This window comes from Chelmon rostratus, chromosome 15, assembly GCF_017976325.1.
Source record: "Chelmon rostratus isolate fCheRos1 chromosome 15, fCheRos1.pri, whole genome shotgun sequence".
NCBI classification, from domain to species: domain Eukaryota; kingdom Metazoa; phylum Chordata; class Actinopteri; order Chaetodontiformes; family Chaetodontidae; genus Chelmon; species Chelmon rostratus.
In genome coordinates, this window is record NC_055672.1 from 3,604,226 (window position 1) to 3,614,708 (window position 10,483).

The 10,483-nt window shown below is 42.0% G+C and overlaps 2 protein-coding genes across 2 annotated transcripts; one reads left to right on the forward strand and one right to left on the reverse strand.

Moving 5' to 3' along the window:
• Window positions 1-4,749: 4,749 nt before the first annotated feature.
• Window positions 4,750-7,454, forward strand: cfd (complement factor D (adipsin)). The gene is made up of 5 exons (XM_041953619.1): window positions 4,750-4,888; window positions 5,138-5,294; window positions 5,719-5,860; window positions 5,963-6,253; window positions 7,017-7,454. The coding sequence occupies exons 1-5, from the start codon at window positions 4,825-4,827 to the stop codon at window positions 7,194-7,196; spliced, it is 834 nt and encodes a 277-aa protein (XP_041809553.1). The 5' UTR covers window positions 4,750-4,824; the 3' UTR covers window positions 7,197-7,454.
• Window positions 7,004-10,482, reverse strand: LOC121618246 (GTPase IMAP family member 8-like). The gene is made up of 3 exons (XM_041953618.1): window positions 10,402-10,482; window positions 9,326-10,165; window positions 7,004-8,801 (listed from the first exon to the last, which is right to left on the reverse strand). Exons 1-3 carry the CDS (start codon window positions 10,409-10,411, stop codon window positions 8,089-8,091), a joined length of 1,563 nt encoding a protein of 520 aa, XP_041809552.1. The 5' UTR covers window positions 10,412-10,482; the 3' UTR covers window positions 7,004-8,088.
• Window position 10,483: the final 1 nt, after the last annotated feature.

The window sequence follows — 10,483 nt, forward strand, 5'->3', positions numbered from 1 at the left end:
CAGTGGCACGTGAGGCGTTCAGGCGATAAACAGTTAGACGTTACAGTTAGTTAGTTCGTTCCGTTACAGGTTGATGTTGATGAGATTAGAGATATATCTGCATAAATTATCACAGCAGCTGATTTTTGCTTTCATGCTGCAATAAAGTAAATATTTCAGGCTTGAATTTGCCTTAAAAATATCATAAATTTAGTCTTTGTCTAGTTTTAGGCCCCATTTTAAAACCTTCAGATCCTGTGTTCTGAATTCCGGTTGTGCACTTAGTTTTTTTGTACACTCAGGTTATGGACTGAACCTTTAATAGAGACCTGACAATGCTTCACAGTGTTACTACATATTTCCATCTGTTGTCTACTGCTTTAAAATAACATACGGTGATAGTTTATAAAACAAAAGGAAATAGAAAACTCTCTAACAAACCAGGAAGAGATCGAGGGCATAAACAGACAGACAAACTGACTGAATAATGAAAAGAGGGACAAACCGAACGATTGATTGATGGATAGAAAGCCTGCCAGACAGACTGACAGGCTCGCTGACTCAGTGTCTGAGAATGAAAGTCAGAGGCTGGAATGAGTGAGCGAGGGAGGACAGACGTGGAGGAAGAGGGGGAGAGAGAGAGAGAGAGAGAGAGAGAGAGTAATGAAACATTTAGAAAACATAAAGTGGAAAATGACTCTGTTAACTCACCTCTGATAACTGGTTCAGTGCCAGACCACACACATGGATGAGCAGATATGGACGGCTGCACACGCGCACACGCCAACACGTGTGACAGACAAACATATGCATGCGCACACACACACACACACACACACACACACACACGCTGCATACCTGGCTGGGTGGGCTTGGTTGCTTCAGGCTACAGTTGCAGTTGTAACTCGACAATCAAAAGTCTGATACGGTGCAGCAGAGCAATAAGCACATACTCATATTATACTGCTATACTACAGCTGTGTAGTCATTTCTACATTATATATTATATTTATATATATTATTATATATTATATGTATATATTAGTGGTGCATGGGTAAAAATATGACATGCATGAGCTGAAATTGATTACTTAAAATGTATAAAACGCATAATATCCATGTAGTAGCCAGGAATTTGCTTTAAATGTTGTTTAGTGAATTACTCACAGATGCTGGATATTCCATTTTACAGGAAATTTCTGCAGCTAAATTAACTCATCATCATCTCGGTGGATACAGATGTCTTTGTAAGTTTTAACCTATAATTTCTAACTATTATGTTCTTCCTAACTTGTAATTGTGAGCATGTGAGTCACAACTTAATTGGCGAGGAGTCGGAAAATGCTATGAAGAGCTAGCACGTATTATTTCCCCACTTTACGGTAATGCGACCACATGATCGGTGTCAGGTCGAACCCCTGAGATATTAGGAAAGGAGGCGCTGAGCAAGCATTTGTGCAACTTTAATTTTCATAATTATTCCAGAGAAAATAGCTGTGATGATGTACAACTGGCATCCACTTCAACCAGTCGACTGTAACACTGTTTGACATTAGAAAGTGTTTGTTCATGTATTTTACTGTTCAACATTCAGTCAGTTTACTTCTTTCATCAAAAAATCACTACTTACTGTCAGTCTAATGGTACATGCTAAGGCAGGAAGCACATTTTCATTAATAGTGAAGAAATTGTTTGTTTTCTGGAATATTTACATTTACTAGTAGTACTGGTTTGTCCCTGCAGAGGGCAGTGAAGGTCTAGAGCTAGAAGGTTTCAGACCGGTGCTGGTCTCTGTGTCTGTGACAGCAGACCTCCACGGCTTCACTGACGAAATTTAACACAATGTGCTGTAAGATCATCCGCAAAACACATCAGTACTTATTGTCTGTGGTCTGGCCTGCATACAATAAAAAAGTCACATTTTACAGTCACTAAAATAAAATATGTTCCTGGAAAGAACTGTTGCTGCTATTTCTTACTAATTTTGTGGAAAACTAAACACAAATTAGTGCAATTATAGTGTAACATTGAGAGTCTTTTAATCAAAAGAGAGGCAATTCAACGTGTGTGAATGTTCACGTTTCTAATAACAAAGAATACGATTTTAAAGTTTAGAAGGGTTTGTTTTTTCATTTATTTATTTTATTACCAGGTAACAACTTATAAAATCACAGAATAAAGTGGAACAAATATGAAATAGCAGCAGATCATCTCTATTTTCCATATATATGCAGACTGTATGAGATGAAGAACAAACATGAGGTTTTGCTTCAGATATCACCACAGCGTGTGACAGAATGGGGCCAGAACATTCAAAAATATCTCAACTTTTCAACCTGTTTTAATTTTTGTTTTTTAACCTTTTCGACACGACTGACACGGAACTATATCTTATCGCGCTGACGGAGCAACAGTAGCATCCGTGCATAACGTAGCAGTACAGAGTTGTTTGTTCATAGCAGACCGAGACCAAATCTGAAAATTCAGACCAGTTCCATTCCTGTCAGACTGAATCAGAAAGCCTGCAGAGTGCTCGTGCTCTCATCCAGTCACACAGGTGAAAAGTAAAGTGACACATTAAACATGTTAAAGTTTGTTTATAGGATGGTCTCCAAAACCACCAGAAACTCAGAGTCTAACAATATCAGTAACAGTATAATTACTGATGTGGGCTGTAAAGCTACAACCTGTCCTTGGAGAGCACAGAGGCTTTTTCTCAAAGTGTGTTTTCATTAGAGCTCATATGTATCCACACACAGCCCATTGAAACCCACCAAGCTGCACAGTGTGGTGGCAGTGGGAAAGAAGTAAATCAACAACCAGTGTGAAGTAATCACCAGGTGCAACAGAGCTCGGCTGAAACACAACAACATTGATGTGCTTCCCTGGATGAAATATTGAACTTCTAAATCTCCTGGAAGGCCTCTCTTCCCCTGAACCTCCACCCCAAATATAATCAGCCATGCAGAAAGTTTCCCAGACCGAGGGCAACGTTTCTTCCCAAGTTCACAACAGGATTATTCTGTCCAAACAGCAGCCGAGGAGTTTCAGTTAAACAAACATTTCTCAGAGCTGCTCTGGAAGCAGAAACAAATCCATGGGTTGAGTTCTGTGCAGTTTGTCTGGACAAGCAACATCAAACCGGTGCCAAAGTAAAAGACAAAAGGTAAAGACAGGTGGAAGTCAGGGTGTAATATTTAATTCTGTTCACGACTCTGCAATTATAGTCTTTACTGATGTCAGCGCTTAGACGCTGCATGTAAAACCCTTTGGCAGGTGACATCCTGACCTGAGCGCTGTTCTGAGAGAGAAACATGTTACGCCTCAGCGGAGTTGAGAGTTGCATCATCTCCGACACGGAGAAAATTTAGATGCAAAATTGTTTTTTCGCGTGGCAGAATCATGTTTGAGAAATCTGTTTTATCTGAATCTGCGTGTTCCCCCCGTGGACGGGAAGGTGAGGTTCCCTCTCTCCTGCTGTAATAAGTTATCAATCTTTTGTCACCTTTCTAATGAAGCCTGGAGGGGGTAATGTCTGCTGTCTGGTTCTGTTCATGTCTGGGCCTTTTTCTCTCTGTCGGAAAGTGCTGAAGACAGCGAGGAATTCCTTTACATCGCCTACAGTGTCTCTGTTCAGGTGCTGCTGACTCTGCACCGGACGAACGTGTTTGCAGGAAATGAATTGATGAATAAGTTAAATTACATTTTTGGTGAGTTAAAGAGGCTGTAGGCGTGCTACAGTACACTGACTGTCATTTTGAGCCCAACCCAATCAAATTGCAGGCAAAACAGCGTTTTTTTCATTGAAAGCCATGTTAGTCTGCACCTCCATGCATGTTATGAGTTTCAGAACTGCAGATTTAGGTCATCAAACAGTCTCCGAGCTGTCCTGTGTGGACAGATGTGGCCACAACTCTGAACCTGCAGCATTTGCATTTGCAGACAATCAAACTGAACTTCTGAGACGTTTCATCTGTTGTTAATAACTGATTATTTGCACATTTGCATCTATAACAACAAGTGTTCTTTGAGAGAGATTTAAATCACGTTGTATTTAAATTGCATTCATGCATTGTGTCCATCTGCAGCAGCCTGTATGAAGAGGTCACGTCCAAGATGCTAAGCAAAGACTGAATAATCAGTCTGCATGACACTCTTACAGGAGGGACTTTAGGTTTGTGCATGTACTGAACGTACTGTACAGCGTAATGTTTGTGCACGACACAGTGCAATAGACCATATTATGGGAACTACAATAGCTCCTGACCTACTGTCAATGTAGGCAAAATGTGCTGACTTGTTCCTGATTGGCTGTGTTTCATGTTTTCCTGCTGGATTTACGGTAAGAAGAAGACGACAATGTCCTCTTCCTGTGAGTGTTGCGTTCAAGTGCACGAAGTCAAGGCCGGTCATACAAATCTCAGCATTATGTAAACTGAAATCAAGTCATTAAAACCACACAAGAAGTGAGACTTTCTGCACCGTCTCTGCTGTTGTCAATAAATGTACAATAAATGTAGTAAGCGGTGTGAGCAATGAGGAGCAAACAGCCACCGAGCATCAAACATGCGCTACTTTGTCTGCAGTTAATGAGTGAACATAAGAAGAGCGACTGTCAGGAAATATAGCTGTAACAGAACTTTCCAAGAGGAAAGCATCTGTCTCAGTGAAAGTGAACACGCTGTTTACTTTCCTGTTTTTCATTCCAGGAAACGGGGAACAGAAGGATCGTCAGACTCCCACTTGTGCGTTGCACCACATCTGCTTGATTTATGTTTCCTTTCTTTCAACTGGGAGCCTTTAAAACAGCACAGTTGCTGGTTTTGGTTCAGTTAAACCGACATCATGGTGTCAGAGAAAGACGTTCTGGTGGCTGCTGCTGTTTTTGTTTTTGCCCTCATTTCCCACAGTGAGTCTTTGAGTCGTCTGTTTGCTTCATGTCATTCATGTCTATTTGTTGAGATTTTGATTTTCACTAATTTGTTGTGTTTCCAGTGTCTTTTTCTGCAAATCTATACCAAATATACTTAATTTAACTGATTCTTGTTATTATGACTTTGTACCCTCTCATGCAATACTATATATTACTGTATAGAAGCAGAAATATTGTTATTATTAGCATGGCTTAATTCTTCTTTGTGTGCCTTGATGGTTTCAGGCGAGGGCATCATTGGTGGCAGAGAGGCGGCTCCACACTCTCGGCCCTACATGGCCTCCATCCAGGTGCCAGAAGGAGAGACTATGAAGCATGAGTGTGGAGGGTTTGTGATCGCAGATCAGTGGGTGATGACTGCAGTACACTGTCTGCCAACAGGGTGAGGCAGCCCTCCTCGAACCGTCATCAGTGTAGCTTGTTATGTGAGAAACACAAAGTACAAGATAATGAATGATATTGCATGTTTGGTCAAGAGCAAGTTGCTGTGATTCTCCACATGTTTTCTGTGTGACAGCTGACGTGGCTCAGATTCTGTTTGAGTTTTTTTTTTTTGGGGGGGGGGTGTATTATCATGTTTATTTATTTGGTTTTCATGAATGTTTCAATCATCAGTAGCTGTAAATTATTTTTGTAGGAAGTAGTTATGTATGTTATGGAGTAAAACATACACTTTTATCACTACTATTCAATCCTTGACAACTTTTTTTGATTATAATATTTATTTAATAGAATGTGTTATCACATAATGATACGTTTTGAAGATTATTTAATACTACAATATTACTGTGGCTGTTTTTTCACAGGCCAAACGGGAGGAAAGTTGTGCTGGGAGTTCATTCTCTGAGTGAACCTGAAGAGACACAGCAGACATTCGATATTTTGGAACTTCACAATCACCCCGACTTCAGCATGTCAAATTATGATAATGACATTGCTTTAATTAAGGTAAGAGTATATTTTGTTATGAATTCTAAGATCTACAGACGGAGCTAAATAGAAAAACCAAAACGGCACTTTTGCACCTTTTTTTGTGTGTGATTTCTGCAGCTGGATCGTCCATTTAACGCCTCTGAAGCCGTTAAAGCTGTGGAATACCTGAGAGCAGGTGGCACAAACCCTCACACAGATGCAGAGGTTGAAACAGCTGGTTGGGGCTCCCTTGATAACCTGGGGACCAGACCAGACAAGCTCAAAGAGGTGGTGGTGGAGGTGGTCAGCTCGACTCGGTGCAGGCGCAGCGACTACTTTGGCAAAAAGTTCACCAGCAACATGATGTGTGCACACAAAGTATGCTCAGACCCCTGCGATCAACCGCATAAGAAAGAAGACAGCTGTGATGTAAGTTTCACTTCCTTCTGTTCGACTAAATATGGTTGTCAACAAATGGGATGGACAATATGAAGTTATGATGACCATGAGCCGAGTTGTGCGTGTTTGTCTGAATTAAAAGTAATTTTTACAGTTAGACGACTGTGGTTTTATTAAATAGAATATGATATTCATATCATGTTTTCATCAGTGTATAATCACCTGAACATTAGAACTGCTCTGTTTTCATTATGTTGGAATGAGCTCTTTACATCTGCAGAGGGAGTGGGTGCATGAGAGTCCACCATGTTGCCCTGCAGGGACAAACCAAACACAGGCTCTAGTCAGCGCCTTTCCTGAAAAGGAAGGGCGAGTCGAGGGGTATTCAGCTGGTCGCAGCATGCAACCTCACGACTAGATGCCACTAAATCCTGCGCACTGGACCTTTAACAGCCAAAAACAGGCTGCCTCCCCAACAGCAGACATGAAACACTCTGACCAGAGAAAACCTGGATTTGCCAGTCGTACATATGTTTCTGGTCTTATTGTTTCTGGTGAACAAGGTAAACATAGCATAGCACAGCATGTTAACAAGCTCAAAGAACTGCTGTTGAGCCTTGCAGAGCTGCAGGCATGGTAATATCAGGGTGTGTGTAGGCCAACAGTCACCTTTCACCTTCATTCGGTGCTGCCATTCAGTGCTGACTCACCACTTCACTTTATCAGATGCACGTTTAAATACTGTTGCTTCCTGTTTAAGACCCTTCCTGCTCGCATGCTTGTTGTCTTTAAGGGTGACTCTGGAGGTCCTCTGCTCTACAACGGCATTGCAGTGGGCATCACTTCCAACGGAGGAAAGAAGTGTGGCCAAATCAAAAAGCCTGGAATTTACACTGTCATCTCCCACTACACCGAGTGGATTGACAACACCATGGGCCTGCAGCCTGCTGCGACAGAGGGCCCGAGCAGCTAAATAAAGGAGAGCAAGCATTCCAGTTATTAATCATCAGCCATGTTCCTGCCACAATCATGCTTCTACTGAGGATATTAAGCCAATGCGTTATAATGTCCAATATGTTGGACATTTGCATCTAATGCACGGCTCTAGAGATAGATCTCCAGTATGCTGAATGTACTACAACCACCTGTACAAACAGATTATCCAAAACACACCTCACATTATTTTATCAAATCACTTTATGAAGGAATCAATAAAAAACAGTTGATCACATTCAGATGTCATGTCTTTCTTGAGTTGTTGAGAATCTTGTACAATAAGCAGCAGATGCAGTAAAATAACAAAGACAGATTTGCAGAGATAAAACGATGTTACTAAAAGCATATAAAACACAGGTATGAGTACAAAGAAGAACAGTTATGGAGGACACTAACTGCAAATAACAAAAAAAGATCATTAACATGTTAAATTACAAGACATTAGAACTGCTATAATTAAATTTAAACGACATTTTGCATCAGCTGTGTTTGTTTTTATGCAGTTGTATCAGCTGTATCATCTGCAGGATGGTGTTTGAGGATGCAACAGTTAGTCAATCAAAAAATCAACAAATTAATCTCACAAACTTGTCAGATAAAGTCTCGTATTTATGTACAAAAGTAAATAAAACCAGCAGCTGTACATCTTCTTTTCCTCCTCTCTCTGCTCTGTGCAGATAAACATGGACATACATAATTCCTGACGTGTTCTGCTCTTCTGTTTTGTTTGGAAAGATTTTTTTTTAAATTTTTAATTCACAATGCAAAGTTTAATAATCATTCTGATTTACTGAGCAACAAATAATTCAATCCAGTGCAAACTCAGGTTGCCTTGTTTGTGTTCAGCCCCCTGCCTGTGAGTATAGACATCAAGCGTCCTTTAATAAGTAGTTCACTTCTAAAGCCCCCTCCTTCCTCTCCTCAATCACTTTCTTCCTCTCCTTCAGCTCCTGCACGGTAAATCTCTTAACCACGTACGAGCGGCCTCCATGTGAAGCCACCAGTTTGTTCATTCCCGAGAGCAGGTCGTTCACCTGAGGGTAGCTCAGAGCATTGTGGGACGCCGTAGCATTCAGCTCATAATAACGGCTCCCGCACTTCCTGATGAGACCCTGCAGGGCTGCGTGAGCTCCGGCCACGTAGTCGCTGATCCTCTGAGGCCTGCGCTGGTTGCCGTCAGAGTGAACGAACAGGACGATGGTGTGCTCTGTGAGGTCTCGCCCAAAGATCCTCTGCAGGTGCCCCAGCATCTCGCACTCGCCCTGGGTGAAGCGCCCCACTTGGAGCACCAGCAGGAAGACATGGGGTCCAGGTAAGGACAATGCCAAGCAGTCCTTGACCAGCTCCACATTTTCCACCTCGTCCTCGTCCCACAGCTCGGGGGTGTCCACAAGGACGAGTCGCCTCCCTGCTGCAAAAACTTCCTTTCTCTCACAAGACAAGGTGGGCTGAGGGGCTTCAACACCAGACCTATTGGCCGAGTATTGATTACCTGCCCTCTCCAGAATTAGATTCAGGGCAGAAGACTTCCCGCTGCCAGAGAGACCCAACAGGATCACTGACAGCTTCTTTGTGTCATTATCTTAAAGCCAAGAAAGAAAAGGAAACTGGCTGTCAGAAAGCATTTTTTAGAAAGATTATTTAACAAAAGGTAGAAAATAAGAATACCCACTGAATTGTAAACCCACATTTGGACATTTCTGAAGCCTTTTTATTGACTGTACACTTGCTGTGTTGGGGTTAAAGGATAAATATTTTTTGTATGAAACTGGTAAATATGAATATTTTTAGATACTGTAGATGGTGAGTGATGAACGCCCATATTAATGTGTAACTCTATCACCCCCTAGTGGGAGAAGTTGCTGCATCCGAATGTCTGAGAATACAACTGTGCAATAACACGTTGTGAGATGTTTTCTGCAGTTTTCTGAATAAAATCTTTTTCTAAAGTGTCCTACGTGAAATAAAAGTTGATTTAGAAAATCAGATGGTTCTGTGGCAGTAACTACGCTGCAGTTTTGTACAGATGGAAATGTTTGGAGTACAGGAAAGAGATGGATCTCTGTTTTTTCTTTATCTTAACTAATTCTGATATTAAAGCCTTACCATCAGTGGCACTCATCTGGAGCTGCAACATGGCTCTGTGGCTCATCACAGCCTCCTCCAGGCTCTCTCTTTTTGTCTCATATTGCCCTTTTTCAGCTGCCTCCTTCTTTCTTTCCTCAGCATGTTTCGCCTTCAGCTCCTCTATCTCTTTAGCTCTCCTCTCCTCCTGTTGTTTAACCAGCTGCTCGAAGGCCTCCTCCTTCTCCTGGGCCTCTCGCACCGTCTGTTTCAGCATCTTCATCGCAGAGTCTTCTGTGCTCCTTTTCCTAGCTTCAGTCAGCATGGTCTCCGTGTAGCCAGTCATGCCGTTTTCCGTCAGCATGCAGTCGACCATCTCGAGTAGAGCGCGCAGTTCGTCTGTCGCTGCAGATGATGTGATGCGACAGTATCTTCCATCACACACGCTGATCAACTCCAGGAGGGCATCGTCCAGTGTGTCAGCAACCTTTCCATCTTCCAAAGAGAGCACTACCAGGTATTTTAAAGCTTCAGCTCCAAAATGTGCCTGCAGTATCTCTATCATTCTTCTTTCCCTCTTCATATAATGCCCGCCTTGGATCAGGAGCAGAAATGTACTGATTCCACCTGTGCAAGACTTAAAGCAGCCATTTATGGCCTGACTGATGCCCTCCTCTGTCAGGTCTTGTTTTAAATCTGCATAATGAAAGCTGATCGAGTGACCATCCGCTGTCAAGTCACAGACTTCATTTGATCCCAGAGAACTAGAGGTCACCTGGAGATGTTTATCCCCAGAGCTATCCTGCAGCAGGGACTTGAAAGAGAGCCATTGCTCCACTGTGGACATGACCACCATAATCTGACTTCCGTTCATTATGCCGTCTGCCAACACAGAAATGATTTATCAGTGACCTGTAATCACTTTTAGTGCACACTCAAAGTAATTACACCTCATTTTTAACAGTAACTCTTAAAATCTTTGTGATAAACTGAGTGCAACCCATTATTTTCAGGCCTAGCAATGGTTAACATTGGCCCTGTACAGCCAATGAACTTAATGAGTGATTCATAGGGTTGAATATGTCTGAAAATACACATTTCAGAAAATAAGTACTTACCGTGCGACATGTCTCTTGCAGCTGCTCTCACACGTCTGAGATCCTTGTCAGCTCAAGATAACACCTGAAACAGGATTCTCTG

Coding starts and splice junctions, on each gene's coding strand:
- cfd (XM_041953619.1), top strand. CDS start 4,825: ATGGTGTCAGAGAAAGACGTTCTGGTGGCTGCTGCTGTTTTTGTTTTT. Junction 4,889..5,137: donor TTTTGCCCTCATTTCCCACA/GTGAGTCTTTGA, acceptor TGATGGTTTCAG/GCGAGGGCATCATTGGTGGC. Junction 6,254..7,016: donor AGAAAGAAGACAGCTGTGAT/GTAAGTTTCACT, acceptor GTTGTCTTTAAG/GGTGACTCTGGAGGTCCTCT.
- LOC121618246 (XM_041953618.1), bottom strand. Junction 8,802..9,325: donor CCAGATGAGTGCCACTGATG/GTAAGGCTTTAA, acceptor CTTGGCTTTAAG/ATAATGACACAAAGAAGCTG.